An 18869-nucleotide genomic window follows, 5' to 3' on the forward strand; every position below is an offset into this window, starting at 1 on the left:
CCCCAAATCGCACCCCAGGAAGAGGGCCTCCTTTCGGGACACTTTTCGAATAGGAATAATGATGATAATTAGACCTCCATAGTCCATTAATAAAGACTGGAGACTGGAGATCAGCCAGTGAGAGGACTATAGACCGACAGGTAATACAGAATATTGTTTTAGTCATTCAGCTGACGCTTTTATCCAAAGCGACTTACAAGTTCTTTACAACAAGTCAGCAGGAAGGGTACAACTTTGGCAGCTAAGGGTCAGTAAGATTGTTCGTCAAACAGTGTTGAACTTGAATGTTACACTCTGAGTGCATAGTAGTATAGACATATTAGCACAGTAGGTAGTAATATAGGCAAGGTAGATTCCTTAGTAGCAAAGTGCATAATAGTAAAATACGTTTTTTCATTTCAGATATTGATTGAGGAAGTATGTTTTTAGTCAACGGCAGAAAATCGGGCGGGTTTCGGCTGTCCTGACTGTAGTGGGAAGGTCGTTCCACCATTGTGTGTCAAACACTTCTCAGCTGAAGTTGGTAGACGTTTCCCTTCCCTTACGCGTCTATTCGAAGCCCAAACAACTCCTGCTTCCGCGTTCGAGTTTTGCGCTCTGATTGCCACTGACCTACGGTATCTACGCCAGTGCCCAACTCTACTAACAGCCTGCAGCCTGCTCGCTAGTCCTGCCTCTACTAACAGCCTGCATTATCCAATTCATATCAATCGAAATAACGTATTGTTTTCATCTCTCTATATTAACGTGATTCCATCAACACAACATAAATGTTCAAAACACGACAAGACGGTTCTCGACACTTATTCTACCGGTAGTGCGGTAGTTGTTGCCACGGTATTGGGTCTTTGGGTGAATACTTCATTGGCGGGGAAGAAGAACACTGATAACGGGGTGTGGACCGTCCCGCGAGGCGCAGACCACCGTCCCGCGAGCCCCAGACCACCGTCCCGCGAGCCCCAGACCACCGCCCCGCGAGCCCCAGAACTGGCGTAGATAAGGGGGGCGTAATACCGTAGGTCAGTGGCCAATCAGAGCGCAAAGCAGGAGTTGTTTGGGCTTCGAATAGACACCTCCCTTCCCCCTCATGCAGACAGTAAAGCCAGGGCCGGACCTAGCACATTTGGTGCCCTAGGCAAGCTTCACCCCTGTTATGTTAGATACTTTTTTTAAATGTCAAAATTTTGGTTGCAGATATAGAAGGGGGCGCAACAATGCCTGCCCAGAAAAAAAAGAAACAATATTAATAATATATATATATATCTTTTTTTTTTCTTTTTTGCTGGGTGCAGTTTTTGGCGCTCTGGGTGGCGCTCTAGGCAACCGCCTAAAGGAAGCTCCGCCCCTGAGTAAAGCCAGTAGTCTACCTGAGGCAGCCTGTGTTGCTCCAGCTGCTCTCGGCTCCAGAGCAGGTACCCCACATCACTGCGGGCCAGGACCCCGTGCAGGGGCCGCTCCAGGGGCCTGCCGTCCGCCCCTTCCAGGACGTCCCCGTTGAAGACGTTAGGACTGGCCCTGCCCGTCAGCAGTAGGTTCAACAATGCCTACAAAAAAAGAACAGGAATGTTAGTTTTCAGGGTTTCTGTTTTAGTTTAAGAGACAAATATAAAATATTCTTTTAACAGATTCCTGTTTTCTCGCTTTTCTATAATTTATAGCTTTTTTGTGATGTTCTGATCACATCCCGGTAAACACAAAGAGCAGCTGGTAACCTGGTGGTCTGCGATCAATGGTGCAATGGTGCACTCAATTGCCAAAGCGTAATCTACATCTAGCTTAAAGAGTAGAGATGTTAGGTGTTGCTTTTAAATCTGATCAATTTAACACAGACTGATCCATTTAATACATAGACTGATCAATTTAACACATAGACTGATCCATTTAATACATAGACTGATCAATTTAATACATATACTGATCAATTTAATACATAGACTGATCCATTTAATACATAGACTGATACATTCTACAATATCTACTGAAATCAGTCTGTATCCTTACCTGGCGACACACAAAGTTGCCTAGACTTATCTGCAACAGATGAGAAGTCGTAGAGTCAAGATCCTCCCTCAGTCTGTGAGGAGGAAGAGCAGAGATGTTAGGTGGGGTCCTACTAATCACCCCAAAGTACCAGAAAATACCAGAAAATACCAGAAACTACCCCAAAATACCCCAAAGTATACCCCAAAATACCAGAAACTACCCCAAAATACCCCAAAATACCAGAAAATACCAGAAACTACCCCAAAATACCAGAAAATACCAGAAAATACCAGAAAATACCCCAAAATACCCCAAAGTATACCCCAAAATACCAGAAACTACCCCAAAATACCAGAAACTACCCCAAAATACCCCAAAGTATACCCCAAAATACCAGAAACTACCCCAAAATACCCCAAAATACCAGAAAATACCAGAAAATACCAGACACTACCCCAAAATACCCCAAAGTATACCCCAAAATACCAGAAACTACCCCAAAATACCAGAAAATACCAGAAACTACCCCAAAGTATACCCCAAAATACCAGAAACTACCCCAAAATACCAGACACTACCCCAAAATATCACAAAGTATACCCCAAAATACCAGAAACTACCCCAAAATACCAGAAAATACCAGAAACTACCAGAAACTACCCCAAAATACCCCAAAGTATACCCCAAAATACCAGAAACTACCCTAAAATACCCCAAAATACCCCAAAATACCAGAAACTACCCCAAAATACCCCAAAAAATACCCCAAAATACCAGAAACTACCCCAAAATACCCCAAAATACCAGAAAATACATCAGGATCCCCCATTTTCAATTCATTAATGACATTTATGACATACACAACATACAGATACAGATATAAAAATCTAATCTAATCATCTAATCTAATCTAATCATGACATTTATGACATACATAACATACAGATATACAGTACTGTTACATTTGTGACATACAAGATATGCAAATATACAATACTGTATTTTGGGGTATTTTGGGGGTATTTTCTGGTATTTTCTGGTACTTTGGGGTATTTTAGGGTATGTTGGGGTATTTTGGGGTACTTTGGGGTATTTTGGGGTATTTTCTGGTATTTTGGGGTATACTTTGGGGTACTTTGGGGGTATTTTAGGGTATTTTGGGGTATTTTCTGGTATTTTGGGGTATTTTCTGGTATTTTGGGGTATACTTTGGTGTATTTTGTGGTATTTTCTGGTATTTTGGGGTAGTTTCTGGTATTTTGGGGTATACTTAGGTGTATTCTGGGGTATTTTCTGGTATTTTGGGGTAGTTTCTGGTATTTTGGGGTAGTTTCTGGTATTTTGGGGTATACTTTGGGGTATTTTGGGGTACTTTGGGGTATTTTAGGGTATTTTCTGGTATTTTGGGGTATTTTCTGGTATTTTGGGGTATACTTTGGTGTATTTTGGGGTATTTTCTGGTATTTTGGGATAGTTTCTGGTATTTTGGGGTATACTTTGGTGTATTTTGGGGTATTTTCTGGTATTTTGGGGTAGTTTCTGGTATTTTGGGGTATACTTTGGGGTATTCTGGGGTAGTTTCTGGTATTTTCTGGTATTTTCTGGTATTTTGGGGTATTTTGGGGTAGTTTCTGGTATTTTGGGGTATACTTTGGGGTATTTTGGGGTAGTTTCTGGTATTTTCTGGTATTTTGGGGTAGTTTCTGGTATTTTGGGGTATACTTTGGGGTATTTTGGGGTAGTTTCTGGTATTTTCTGGTATTTTCTGGTATTTTGGGGTAGTTTCTGGTATTTTGGGGTATACTTTGTGGTAGTTTCTGGTATTTTCTGGTATCTTCTGGTATTTTGGGGTATTTTGGGGTCGTTTCTGGTATTTTGGGGTATACTTTGGGGTATTTTGGGGTAGTTTCTGGTATTTTGGGGTATACTTTGGTGTATTTTGGGGTATTTTCTGGTATTTTGGGGTAGTTTCTGGTATTTTGGGGTATACTTTGGGGTATTTTGGGGTATTTTCTGGTATTTTCTGGTATTTTGGGGTAGTTTATGGTATTTTGGGGTATACTTTGGGGTATTTTGGGGTAGTTTCTGGTATTTCCTGGTATTTCCTGGTATTTTGGGGTATTTTGGGGTAGTTTCTGGTATTTTGGGGTATACTTTGGGGTATTTTGGGGTAGTTTCTGGTATTTTCTGGTATTTTCTGGTACTTTGGGGTGATTAGTAGGACCCGTTAGGGGTAGCTTCTAAATACTTCTAGCTTTGTTATGGTTTGAAACCGACCCCAATCGCACAACACAAGACAGGTATTAGAGTAAGCCAAAACAGGGCAATATTTATTAAATAACAAAAAGCGGCACAGTCCCTTTAAGGGAGAACACAAAAAACACAAGAGTCCATGAAATATGAAACTGCAGCACTGTGCCTTTAACAGGCGAACAGGCTAAGGGACCAGGGCTAAGGGCCAGGGCTAAGGACCAGGGCTAAGGGGGCTTTCACACTCAGCCTTTTGTATCGAATCACCGTCCCGGAGCACGGGGGGAGTGTTCTCACTCACCCCTTTTGGGGTGCGAAACGGCGCTGAATCGTTTCACCCCCCGCTGAACGGGATCAGCTGGCAGAGGTGGTCTCGGGGTCGGCCCCGGGAGAACGGGGGGTGTGGCTTTGCGAGCTTGTACCTTTTCACGGGCGTGGCGCCTGGTGCTGACATAACGTCATAAATTTTGTTTGCCATTGCTATGTCTATACATTGTTCGAATGCATTTATTTCTATTAGACCAGTGGTGCCCAACCAGTCGGCCGTGGTCGACCAGTAGATCGCTCAAAATGCTCAAAAGCGGACTCTACAACACCATCCATTCGTGATAAAATGGGGTGGGTTATATTGACAAGGCTTGACATCAGAGGTTCAAATATAACTTCATATTTATTGGCAATTTGTTCATTTTATATCAACATCCAGAGTCCGCAGTCGTGTTAAGACATTCCCGTTTACATTTTCGGTCGACCAGTAGATCAATGACATTCAATATAATCGATGCGAGCAATGTTACTAGTAAAAGGTTATAAAGCTAACTAGCGGTAGCCGTTAGCTTAGCGTTATTGTTAACGCTGCAAAACGATCAAAAGCGGACTCTACAACAGAGTTCCATTCGTGAGAAAAGGGGGGTGGGTTATATTGACAACAGAGGTTCAAATATAACCTCATATTTATTAGTTATTTGTTTCTTTATATCAACATCCATTCTCCAGTCTCCGTGTTAACACTTCCTGTGTTTACATTTCGAGCGTGACATCATCGACTACGGCAAGCTTACAAGCTCAAAACGCAAACCGTAAACAAAACCCAGAGCGCACCCAGACTGAAGTGTGTACACAAACTAGAGGGGGGAGAGGGGGGGGGGGGGGGGGTGGGGGAGTTCGCATCAGATCTCAGAACGGGCAGAACGGAACGAAATAGAAACAAATAGGGTGAGTGAGAAAAGGCCCTAAGTGTCAGGGCCAGGACCAGAGCTAAGGGCCAGGGCTAAGTGTCAGGGCCAGGACCAGAGCTAAGGGCCAGGGCTAAGTGTCAGGGCCAGGACCAGAGCTAAGGGCCAGGGCTAAGTGTCAGGGCCAGGACCAGGGCTAAGTGTCAGGGCTAAGTGTCAGGGCCAGGACCGCTTACAGGGATGAGGACAGGGTTACGACGGCGGAGGCCGGGCACGGGGACAGGGGCCCGACGGCGGAGACCGGGCACCGGGACAGGAGCCCGACGGCGGAGGCCTGGCACGGGGACAGGGGCCCGACGGCGGAGGCCTGGCACGGGGACAGGGGCCCGACAGCGGAGGCCGGGCACGGAGATCCTCCTCCCCTCCCTACACCGAGTAGGGCTCTGCTGCTCAGGAAGGAATCCTCCTCCTCCTCCTCGGATGCTGCAGACGGGCAGCACAGAACAAAGGGGGTCCGAGGGGAAACGGGATGGGCACACGCCATCCTCCCATGGAATACTAGGGAGCGACGGCGAGCCTGGGTCCGAGGGGAAACGGGATGGGCACACGCCATCCTCCCGTGGAATAATAGGGAGCGACGGCGAGCCTGGGTCCGAGGGGAAACGGGATGGGCACACGCCATCCTCCCGTGGAATAATAGGGAGCGACGACGAGCCGGGGTCCGAGGGGAACGGGATGAGCACACGCCATCCTCCCGTGGAATAATAGGGAGCGACAACGAGCCTCACCCCAGGAACGAGGATCACGAAGAGACGCCTTCCTCCCGTGGAATCGGGAGCGATGGCGAGCCGGCTTGACGTCTGGAGTGGGAACACTGGAAACCTCCCGTAGAGAATTAGAGAGCGAAGGCGGTGTCCCACTCCAGGCAAACGGCGACAGGTGGTGATGGCTGGCACGTCGTCTCACGCCGGAGACGCGGCAGGTGATGGTAACGTACAGAATACAGAACGAACACAGAGTCCAGAACACAAAACGACCCGACAAGGACTGGAGGGGAGTCTGCAACCTAAGTACTCTCCCGAGCTGATTGCAAACTCCCAACAGGTGCGTGAAGGTAGAGGAACAAGAATGTCCAAGGGTGGGGGCTGGTGAAGAGTAGGAGACAGGGAAAAGTTCTCGCAAGGGTGGGGGCTGGTGAAGAGTAGGAGACAGGGAAAAGAGGTCCAGGGACAGGCGAATCCTCACAAGCTTAAAGAGTAGAGATGTTAGATGTTGTTTCTGAATACTTCTAGCTTAACGAGGAGAGGTGTTAGGTGTAGCTTCTAAATACATCAATCAATCAATCAATCAATCAAATCCTTTATTTAACCAGATAAGCATCATTGACATTAAAATATCTTTTTCAAGAGCGATCTGGCCAAGCAAGGCAGCAGAAAGTTTCAACATAAAAAAAGAACATCACAATAAAATACAGATAAAACATTCACAGCAAGCTCTAATTTCAGGCAAGTTATCAAACAGGCAAGTTATCAAACACAGTTGCACTGTCCGAGGGAACTGAATTCGTAGGATTTTAAAATGGCTTTAAATTCTCAGAGGGTGACCAGTCCTGGTAATTTTAGGTCCTCCTGTATCTTGTTCCAGGATGAAGGAGCAGCATATTTAAAAGCCCTTTTTCCCAATTCAGTTATCATATAGGGAACATCCAGTTTTAGAGCAGCTTGAGAACGAAGGGCATACTTGTATTGCTTAGTGCACAGAAGCACGCTTAGGTACGAGGGAACCAGTTTAAGCAGAGCTTTGTGCACAAGAGAGAGCCATCGAGAAAATCACCGTATTTGTAGAGATGGGTAACTTGCAATGGCATATAGGGTGCAATGGTGCACTCGATTGCCACATCCTGTGACAAAGCGTAATCTACATCTAGCTTAAAGAGTAGAGATGTTAGGTGTTGCTTCTAAATACTAAAGAGTAGAGATGTTAGGTGTTGCTTCTAAATACTTATAGCTTAAAGAGTAGAGATGTTAGGTGTTGCTTCTAAATACTTCTAGCTTAAGAGTAGAGATGTTAGGTGTTGCTTCTAAATACTTCTAGCTTAAATAAGGGACTAAACACGTTTCGCAATTATGCCACATCAATGTGGAACGCCCTACCCAAAGCTGTAAAGGAATGTGGATCACTACCCACTTTCAAAACCTCTCTCAAGGGACACCTACGGGAGACTGCAATTCAACACTGGCCCCTGTAAATATCCTAACCCAATCATTCCAACCCCCTCCAATGTACAGTCATTTACCTAGTATGGTTTTGTCAATAGTTCAATGTACAATTGTGTTTGTTTGTACAGTGTCTCCTCCCCCCCCCCCTCAATGTACAGTGTTACTTGTTTATACAGTATGCCCCCCGCCCCCCCCCCCCCCCCCCAACCACCTCCAATGTAAATTACCCAGTATGGTTGTCAATATCCCAATGTACCCAACCCCCCCCACCCAACCTCCAATGTACAGTTTCTACGTCAAATGTATATACTCCCTTTTCTTGACTCCTTCTGTATCACAAACAGTACTGTATTTGCAAATCTGGTATGTCATAAATGTATAGATGTAGCAGTACTGACTATCTGTATGTCATGTATGTCATATATGTCTATATGAATTGAAAATGGGGGACCCTGATGGAAACAAGACAAACGTCTTTCTCAGGTCTGCATCCCCTTAACAATTGTATGTATTGAGCCGTACTGTATTGTGCCCATTCTGCAATCTGTTAAATAAAGTTTTCATTCATTCATTCATTCATTCATTCATTCATTCATTCATTCATTCAGATGTTAGGTGTTGCTTCTAAATACTTCTAGCTTAAGAGTAGAGATGTTAGGTGTTGCTTCTAAATACGTCCAGCTTAAAGAGTAGAGATGTTAGGTGTTGCTTCTAAATGTCTAGCTTAAAGAGGAGAGATGTTAGGTCAGGTGTTGCTTCTAAATACTCCAACCGGTTAAGCTGTAGCCCTATTTTCAGAAACATCTTTGCCAGTGAATAACACCATGCTAACATTACAGTTCTTCTGATTCAGCACCTTCTTGATATCAATTGTATAAAAAAATCTAAGCAAATGAATAAAGGGAAGATGATTAAACAGAAGGATTTGTAAATACAGTAATAATTATAATCCATTTGAATTATACATTCAAAATTGAATTATGGGCTGTCAGGTGGCGTAGCGGAGATTGCGCTCGTCACCAATACAAGAGGCTGCGGTCTCGACTCCCGGAGTCAGCATTGCCTTGGTTTGGGCTGATCGCTATACTAACTCGTTTGGCTGGGTTAGGGGGAGGGAAGCCGTGGGTGGGAAACTGGCGTTGTGGACAGCGACGCCTATAGGTCAGGTCTGGGCGCTTGCTCAGCGGAGGCAGGACTTGAGGAAGGCAGCGTGACCTCCCACGAGTTACACTTCACCAATGAGAGCCCTCGCTGCCAGGTGAGAAGAGAGCCACTGGCTGTCGCTGCACGTGTCGGAGGAAGCGTGCAGATACTTCAGGGTTCCCTTGTACCGACCAGTAGGAGAAAATGCGCACAACAACCAGGTAGGGGAGGGGGGGGAATTGGTACAATGACAAAAAATTGGGACGGGGAGAATACATCTATGGATAGGGAAAATGCTAAATCTGGGTTTTACTCTGGGTTTTACGATAAAAGAGAGATCGAATTAGCATTATTCCGATAAAGTCTTATTTCCGGGAAATTGTTAAAACATCGGTAAACAAACAGTGCTGAAAATATACACTTTGACTGCTGTTTTGATAGGGTTAGGGTCTTTACTCTTGGCTACATTTGAAAAAGAAACACAACATTAATTAATACAGTCTGTATTGATCGATTTATGATAAAACAGCATGGTCCCCCAATTGGTTCTGGAAAGAACTTCCTGGTTTTCCCAATTCCCAGCCTTGTTTTGATTTGTGAATAAGCAAATTTGTAGCAAAAATGTAGTGATATAAAGTTGATCATCTATATTGCTTCAACAAGCAGCATATTACTGATGTGGTTATTACCTGCTGATGGTTCTGGAGAAGATCAGGCTGTAGAGGAACAGAATGACTCCATGACTCCCCTCCTCCTTAAACTACAGAAGAAGAAGAAGAAGAAGAAGAAGAAGAAGAAGAAGAAGAAGAAGAAGAAGAAGAAGAAGAAGAAGAAGAAGAAGAAGAAGAAGAAGAAGAAGAAGAAGAAGAAGAAGAAGAAGAAGAAGATGACTCAACATCAACATGCCTTCACCTTCATCACAGACCAATGAACAGACACGTCTGTGAGGAGTTTAGTAGGTGTGGAAGGACTGGGGACCCTGGTCAGGAGAGTAGAGGTATACTGTTCTCTAAAAAAATTATTCTTAGTCAATTAGAGTAAAAGTCACAGGAATTTGTAAATGAATGGTTTAGTTGATTTAATCGACAACTCTGTAAAGTTACGTTTCCCACAAGCAATCATGCAGAAGGACTTTATATCTAGTGTTTGCCGGTGTCCTTGTATTTTTTCAGTAAACAAATAATTCATCATGGAACACAAAAGCATAATAAAAGACAAAAAATTACTAATTAAGTCTGGGTCGACTAAGAACAAACCGACCGATTTATTGACTAAGGGGGGGAAGCCCTAGCAAGTACATTTACATCTACATTTACATTTAGTCATTCAGCTGAACGCTTTTATCCAAAGCGACTTACAAGTTCTGTACAACAAGTCAGCAGGAAGGGTACAACTCCGGCAGCTAAGGGTAAGTGATGTTGTTCGTCAAACAGTGCTGAACTTGAGTGCTACAGTCTTGAGTGCATAGTAGTAGAGACATATTAGCATAGCACACTAAACAATCTGCCAGTAGCATGAAGATAGAAACGGTTCAAGACTGTAGACACTAAACAGTGTAGTCGATAGAAACAGTTCAAGACTGTCGACACTAAACAGTGTAGTCGATAGAAACGGTTCAAGACTGTCGACACTAAACGGTGTAGTTGATAGAAACAGTTGACTCACACACTGCACATGCTCATATATGAACTTCCTGACGTCCTCTTTCTGGTTGAAATTGAAAAGTTGTAGCTGAAATGAAGACAGATGAGAGAGAGAGTCACCGTAATACTCTTACCGTCTTCTCCAGAGTCAGACAAGAAGATAGATACCGATTTCCTCTCTGTGCGATCAGTAGAAGGCTATCCGGCTGAAAACTAGCTTAGCTTAGCTCAAATGAATGGAAGCGGATCCGGACCACTAGTCTAGCTGTTGCCCAAAAACACCTCTCCCGGAGTTTTAAGCTAGGCTAGTGGTCCGTATCCGCTAGACAGGTAGTTAGAGAGAAAATCCATCCTAAAACAGAATCTACATTGTGCTATTCCAGTGATCCTGGACGGGTAAGTCAATACTGTATCTATAAAACCAAATCAGAGCATCAAGACTTGAATCTGGTGTGCGGCTACGTGGCGTAGTGGGCAAGGCGCTCACCACGAATGCGGAGACGCTGGGCTCGCCTGTTCGAGCCCAGCACTCCACATTGCTTTCAGTTTAGCTGGTCGTTCATACTAATACACATTGGCCGTATTATGGGGTGGGAAACTGATGGGTGGGGATCGGGCGTTGTGGACAGCGACTCCTACAGGTTGGTTGGTGCGCCTGCGCAGTAGAATCAGGAAGTGTCGGGGGCAGCGTGAGCCTCCCACGCGTTACTCCTCGCCATTGAGAGATCGAGCTGCGCAGGTGAAAAGATGCGACTGCTGTTACCTCGAGTATCGGAGGGGACTCGTGCTATGTATGACTTGGTCCACATTGCAGCCGGCTTGTGGGAGGCAAGAAACAGCGTCCGTGACAGGGGAGGGTTGAATTGGACGATACGAAATTGGGATGGGAGAAAATATAGAAAATGGGAGAAAAAGTGGATAAAAAAATAAAAATAAAATAAACTATTTAAAAAAAGACTTGAATCTGACAAGGGCACTAAACTCAAAACTAAACTATTCAAAGATAATGCATTACAGGGTTGGGGTCAATAGAGGATGTTTGTGAACAGAATGTTTGTGTAGTTTTCTTTCTTCCAACATGGCCGCATGTAACCACTGATAACCACTTTCAAAAGAAAATGGCTCACTTCTGTGCAGGTAAAACACTGGAAAAGCATCACTGTTCCTCTGTGACATGTTTGCAAGATTCAGTAAAAATTCAAGATTCATTTTTGTTGATATATTTATACACATAGCAACCTGTTGTCTCTTCCAACATGGAGGACAAATGGGCATTCTAAACATTCCATGACAGGCCTTTATTTGACCCCAGCCGTGGGTCACAGGGGCATTGACCTTGACTGTACCCTCTCAGTGAAGTTGTCCAGCTTGTAGTCCAGGTGCGGTGTGATGCAGTAGTCTTTGGTTACCAGGGTTACGGTGGCGCTGTGCTCCTCGCCTGCCGACCACAGGATGTCAGACAGAGCTGCAGACAGAGCCCTCTCCTGGTCCCTCTCTCCTACCTCCCTCAGACTGTAGAGAGAGACACATGTATAATGTATAGAGAGCGAGAGACACGTATAATGTACAGAGAGAGAGACACACACACTTATAATGTACAGAGAGAGAGACACTTATAATGTACAGAGAGAGAGACACACGCGTATAATGTACAGAGGGAGAGAGAGACACTTATAATGTACAGAGAGAGAGACACTTATAATGTAGAGAGAGAGAGACACTTATAATGTAGAGAGAGAGACATTCAGATTGTACAGAGAGAGAGACACACACTTATAATGTACAGAGAGAAAGAGAGACACTTATAATGTACAGAGAGAGAGACACTTATAATGTACAGAGAGAGAGACACTTATAATGTAGAGAGAGAGACATTCAGACTGTACAGAGAGAGAGACACACACTTATAATGTACAGAGAGAAAGAGAGACACTTATAATGTACAGAGAGAGACACACGCATATAATGTACAGAGAGAGAGAGAGACACACACGTATAATGTACAGAGAGAGAGAGAGACACTTATAATGTACAGAGAGAGAGAGACACACACACGTATAATGTACAGAGAGAGATACACTTATAATGTACAGAGAGAGATACACTTATAATGTACAGAGAGAGAGAGATACACTTATAATGTACAGAGAGAGAGAGACACTAAGACTGTACATAGAGATAGAGAGAGAGAGAGAGAGAGATACACTTATAATGTACAGAGAGAGAGAGACATTCAGACTGTACAGAGAGAGAGATACACTTATAATGTACAGAGAGAGAGAGAGACATTCAGACTGTACAGAGAGAGATACACTTATAATGTACAGAGAGAGAGAGACATTCAGACTGTACATAGAGAGAGAGATACACTTATAATGTAGAGAGAGAGAGACACTTATAATGTAGAGAGAGAGAGAGAGAGAGAGAGATACACTTATAATGTACAGAGAGAGAGAGAGAGAGAGAGACACACTTATAATGTACAGAGAGAGAGACACTCAGACTGTACATAGAGAGAGAGATACATTTATAATGTAGAGAGAGATGACTACAGAGAGAGAGACACTCAGGCAGTACATAGAGAGAGACACTCAGACTGTACATGATTGTAACATACTGTCTCTCCTGCCTGGCTACAACTTTGGAAGACCCCATCAATCCTCTTCCAACCCCACTATGTTACTGTGGGACCAGTGAGTGGCTCGGCCTGGGTCCTCCTCCTATCATCTTCCCCCAAGCTAAGGCCCTGTCCACACGATCACGGGTATTAATGACACATTTTCTTTTTTTAATTATGCAAAAAAATAAAACTCTGTCCACACGACTGGTTTAAACCCGCACAGAGTGAAGTCATATGCATGTAGTACAATGCCAAAGCAGTAGGTGGCGATGTTGTTCAGACATGAAGGTCATTTCAACCAATCAGAAAAGGTTGAACGCTCACTACACTTCCTGCTTAAAAACAACAAAGTCACCATCTTTAACCCTTTCAATGCCCAAAACGTGATAAGACGTTTTATCAGCCCAATACCTGAATGCCCACGACGACAATTATCGTTTTATTTTTTTATTAGCGATCTGAATTCATTTCATCAACCGAGTCTCCCGTTGGTATGCAGCCCCTGTAGGAGCTCAGATGTGAAAAAACCGCCCCCTATCATCTCCCAGATGGTAATGCACCCTTTTGGAATGGACTCAATGAAAATGGATGAGAAAAGAAAAATCCGGAATCCACATTTTACTTCTGAGGCATGTAACCCGAGCCGATCGGATTCATTGTGGAGCCTCAGAACAGCGTGGAATACATATGTACAGTATAGCGTTGGATCCATAAAAGCGATAGATTTTTGGAATGGCGATCAGGAATTGGAATGATCTTTTTGGAGAACATCTGATCTGAGGTAAGGAATCTATTTTACAAGTCTTGGGATAATCAGAGTTGTATTCGCTGAGATCTCAGTGTTCGCCCTATGTGTGTGTATGTGTGTGTGTGTGTGTGGGCGATCGTTTTGAGGAAATCAGAGAATCGATTTCTCAGATCGCCTATATAGCGTGCATACGTACACATATACTATCGATAATCTAGCGTTTATTTGAAAACGATTCATAAATAGGCCGAAAAATGACAACGTTCTAGAATATTCCAGTAAAGGGCAATTATCATGGAATATTTATATTTTCCTTGAAAACGAGGGCTTTTCAAAATGCTATAAAACGAAAATTAACCGATAAAAAAACAATCCGCTTCGACAATGTTGACTGGAAAACGAGTCATTGATAAGCGACAGGCCGATTAGACACATAGCCATAATTTAAAACATAGATTAGGCGTTATTAACGCTAACATTGAAGTGGATGATGGGAATTCAAGCGGTAAATCAAGATTAAGCTTGGGCTCTGAAAGTGTTAAATACCTCGCGTTAGCCATTTATCCAATGTAGCATTTATTTTTCAGCAAAGAAAGTGCAATAAAAGTGTAATAAACAAAACGGATACATTCACTGTGTGTTCTGCCTCTCATTTGTTGATGAAACAAAACCAACATCAACACAATTTACCACCAAGAGCAGATAGTTTAGTCTCACAAAAAGATCTCTGTGTTGTTAGCTACATGCTAATGTGAATGGCATTCTCCATGTATAGTTAGCATCGAGGCTAGCTGAGGCTAGCATCAGCGATTTTGTTAGCTTACATGCTAACGTAATAATGTGGTAACGTTAACGCTAGTAGAATGAATGGATGCAAACGTTATTTAACACATTGCAGAATGGGTACAATACAATACGGCTCAATACAAACAATTGTTAAGGGGATGCAGTCTGGACTGGGTTCCTTATAACAATAACTTGACAACACATGAGTTTAGTTTAGCTGCAGCTACAGGTTTACTCTGAGCGTCAGGTCAGGAATGCGACAGCAGACATCATCAGTCGATCACAACACTCTTCAACACAGACGATACAGGGGGGCAGGTGGCGCACGGAGATTACGTTCGTCACCAACACCGGGAGACACTAGGATTCGCCTGTTCGAATCCAGCTCCCGGCGTTGCTATCAGCTTGGCTGTCCTCTCACGCTGATACAATTGGCTGTATCAGGGGGTGGGAAGCTGAAGGGTGGGTCCTGGGCGTTGTGGACAGCAACCCCTACAGTTCGGTCGGGGCGCCTGCTCAGCGGGGGTTGGATCTGAGGAGAGATAGTGTGGCCTCCCACACGCTACACTCTCCCCGGTGAGAACCTGCGCGGCCAGGTTGGCCTGCCCCAGGCTGCACATGCGTCGGAGGAAAGCAGTCTCCGGTCTCCCGGACCAACAGTAGGGGAAAGTACGCAACAACCAGGAAGGGTGGGATGGGAGAAAAATCGGGAAAAAGGAGGGGAAGAAAGATAAAAAAAAAAAAAAAAAAAAAACACAGACGATACGTTTCGAACAAAAGTTTGTTACAATAATTTTCATATAACGCTACTTGGGACAGCTCTGCTGTAAACACTGGGAATAACCTCGGTTGCTATGCCCACACGCACCCACTGAAACCGGGATGTGCGCAAAGCTTCACCCTGGACTCCGGTTTTCAAAGACCGCGGTTGCAGTGTAGCAAAACCCCGGTTGTGTGTGGCCGAACAGTGCAACTGCGCACATACAATCACGGTTACATTAAACCCAGCGCTCGTGTAGACAGCCCCTAAGTAACACTCTTTGTTCGCCCTCATGTATATGTTTGTTAAGCTGTGAACAAACATGCCACTGATTGGGTTTTCCTCTGCTATATGGATTAAACCCGCTCTACCACCAAGAAGGCAAAGGCCCTGGCCCAGAAGAGAGTGAGATGGAGAGCTCTGGTGGACGCCCTATGCCCCCCAACGGGGTAAAGAGGATTAAGTCAAGTAAGTCAAGTCACCACCAAGAAGAGTGGCCGAAACCAGCGTTTTGGGGCGTTTATTTCCAACGGACGTTGCTTGCTGTTGCACCACTCCCAGCCTAGTCCCTCTCCTGAAAGTCAGTATTATTGGGTTGGCTGTAGCAGAGCTAGCTCTATATTGGTGCAGTATATTGCCTGTCAACCCAGGATCAGCGGCCGGTTTTACTCCCCTATTACCCCCTCTCCGTAGTGTACTGCTACCCCATATTTGTACCTCCCCTTCCCCCCTCCTTTGTTGTGTCTTTAGCGTAGGTACGTTTGGGACAGGTAGCTCCCTTGTGTTCTAATCCATGTCACCCAGACTACAGGCGACAGCGCTAATCATTTAGTAATATCTTTAAACTGAGACTTGATTGCTGACTTGACCAGCTGACTTGATTAAGGGGCGTGTTTAAAGCGGCCATTTGGTTTCCTTAAGTGCCCCATTAAAAGCTGCTTCCTGCTTAAAGACAGCACTTGTGTACTGAGTGTGATCTCAGAGCCCTGTCACTGCTTAAAAGCAGAACCTCAGCCTCTCCTGGAATCACTCTGTACTACATTCTGTTGTGGAAGGACAGCTCATTCACTGAGAGACTTACACTGCATCAGGGTAAGACATTTTAAGTCATTTAGTAATATCTTTAAACTGAGACTTGATTGCTGACTTGACCAGCTGACTTGATTAAGGGGCGTGTTTAAAGCGGCCATTTTGTTTCCTTAAGTGACCCATTAAAAGCTGCTTCCTGCTTAAAGACAGCACTTGTGTACTGAGTGTGATCTCAGAGCCCTGTCACTGCTTAAAAGCAGAACCTCAGCCTCTCCTGGAATCACTCTGTACTACATTCTGTTGTGGAAGGACAGCTCATTCACTGAGAGACTTACACTGCATCAGGGTAAGACATTTTAAGTAATTTAGTAATATCTTTAAACTGAGACTTGATTGCTGACTTGACCAGCTGACTTGATTAAGACATTTTAAGTAATTTAGTAATATCTTTAAACTGAGACTTGATTGCTGACTTGACCAGCTGACTTGATTAAGGGGCGTGTTTAAAGCGGCCATTTTGTTTCCTTAAGTGACCCATTAAGGGCCAGGTGTTAGAAAGCACTAATTAGTGATAGGGATTTAAAGGCCTGCTGGCTTAGCGTCAGCGAAGCGTCGAGAAACGAAGAGGGACAAAGAGGAGTTTTCCTGGAGTTTTCTGCAGAGGGATCCAGGGATCCACCCAGTGCTAAGTACATCATAATCCTATCTTACACTCCACTCTGAAAAATCTCCCTTTCCCTCCCACTCTGCTATTTCTCTACTTCCTCCCTGCCACTCTTGACACCACAATGTGTCTCATATCCACAATCTGCTCCCCCAGAACAGACTCAACCCACCCACGGCAGTTTGCTAGCAACCCGGCTAATCTATCCTACCCTCCTACAGCCACTAATACACCTGTCACAGTACAGGGAGGCCTATGGAATTGTCAATCAGCAGTCAAGAAAGCTGACTTCATTACTGCCTACGCCCATAGTCAAAATCTGCAGCTCCTGGCTCTAACTGAGACCTGGATAACCCCCAATAACTCATCAATACCTGCAGCATTATCTACAAACTATAACTTCACTCACACACCTCGACCTTCCAGGCGGGGTGGAGGCACTGGCCTCATGACATCTCCTTCATGGACTACAAACGTAACACCCCTCCCAGCACTGTCACTCTCCTCTTTTGAATATCATGCAGTATCTGTCTCTAATCCTTTCAATCTCACCATTGTTACACTCTACCGCCCTCCAGGTCCGCTCGATCACTTCACAGATGAGCTGGACATGCTTCTAAGCTCCTTACCGGAAGATGGTACCCCTCTCCTTCTATTGGGCGACTTAAACCTGCCTGACTCATCTCAGTCAGTCATAGTAGTCTCCCTCCTACAATCATTTGACCTGACTCCCACTGCCATGCCTCCCACCCACAAAGCAGGCAACTCCTTGGATCTCATATTTTCACGTAACTCCAGCATCATTAACACCACGGTAACTCCCCTACATGTATCTGACCATTCCTTCATATCCTTCTCACTAACTCTCATGCTTAACCGAAAGGTCTTCACCCCAACTCAAACCGTCTCACTCAGACGCAACCTGCCCTCCCTATCCCCCTCCACCCTCTCCTCTGACATACTATCCACTCTACCTTTGAGTGACACCTTCTCTGCTCTCTCCACAGAGATGGCAACCTCCACCCTCCTCTCAGCCCTTGCAACCTCCTTCGACAAGCTCTGTCCCCTCGTTGAGAAACCTGCCCGCCGTTCCCCACCCAGTCCATGGCTGACAGATCCAGTGAGAGAACAAAGACAGGTCCTGAGAGCAGCTGAAAGGAAGTATAGAAAGTCACGCCTCACTGCTGACATCGACACATATCACAACCTCTTGTTAACATTCTCCAAAACCATTACTAATGCCAAAGCTTCTTTCTTTCACCATAGGATCGAGGCCTCTGCCAAGAATCTTCGCAAACTGCATGCTACCATGTCCTCCCTCCTCACTCCCCCCCCACCCCCCCCTCCCTCATCTTTCTCTGCCGAAGACTTTGCGATCTTCTTTGAGGAAAAAGTGGAGAACATCCGCAGCTCCTTCTCCCAACCCCCACCCATTCCAAATGCTGAATCGAGAACCTCATCCTTCACTCTGTCATCTTTCTCTCCCATTACAGAAGCCGAGACCCTGACACTGGTAACGTCGAACCGTCCGACTACATGCCAGCTGGACCGGCTACCTTCCCCACTCCTCCAGTCCATAGCACCAGACATCCTCCCATTCCTAACTGCAACCATCAACTCCTCACTCAACTCGGGGGTGGTCCCCACCTCCCTAAAACAAGCCAGAGTCACGCCCCTCATAAAAAAACCATCCCTGAACCCTACCGTCATAGGCAACTACCGTCCTGTCTCTCTTCTCTCCTTCCTTTCTAAAACACTTGAACGTGCTGTATCCAACCAACTTACTGCTTATCTCTTACAGAATGACCTCCTAGACCCTAATCAGTCAGGCTTCAGGACTGGTCACTCC

General features: G+C 44.8%; 1 protein-coding gene across 1 annotated transcript in view; it reads right to left on the reverse strand.

Annotated features, from left to right (window-relative positions):
• The window catches only part of mindy4b (MINDY family member 4B), a gene marked incomplete at both ends in the record, with an annotated part of 119840 nt that overhangs the window by 8186 nt on the left and 92785 nt on the right, over nucleotides 1-18869 (reverse strand). The window contains 5 exons of the mRNA XM_084309715.1: nucleotides 1368-1544; nucleotides 2002-2074; nucleotides 9460-9530; nucleotides 10436-10501; nucleotides 11760-11925. Of these exons, the coding sequence (XP_084165841.1) occupies nucleotides 1368-1544; nucleotides 2002-2074; nucleotides 9460-9530; nucleotides 10436-10501; nucleotides 11760-11925 (553 nt within the window). The remainder of the gene's footprint in view (nucleotides 1-1367; nucleotides 1545-2001; nucleotides 2075-9459; nucleotides 9531-10435; nucleotides 10502-11759; nucleotides 11926-18869) is intronic.

The sequence above is a fragment of the Notolepis coatsorum genome (assembly GCF_963971535.1).
Source record: "Notolepis coatsorum genome assembly, chromosome: 1".
Taxonomy (NCBI): Eukaryota; Metazoa; Chordata; class Actinopteri; order Aulopiformes; family Paralepididae; genus Notolepis; species Notolepis coatsorum.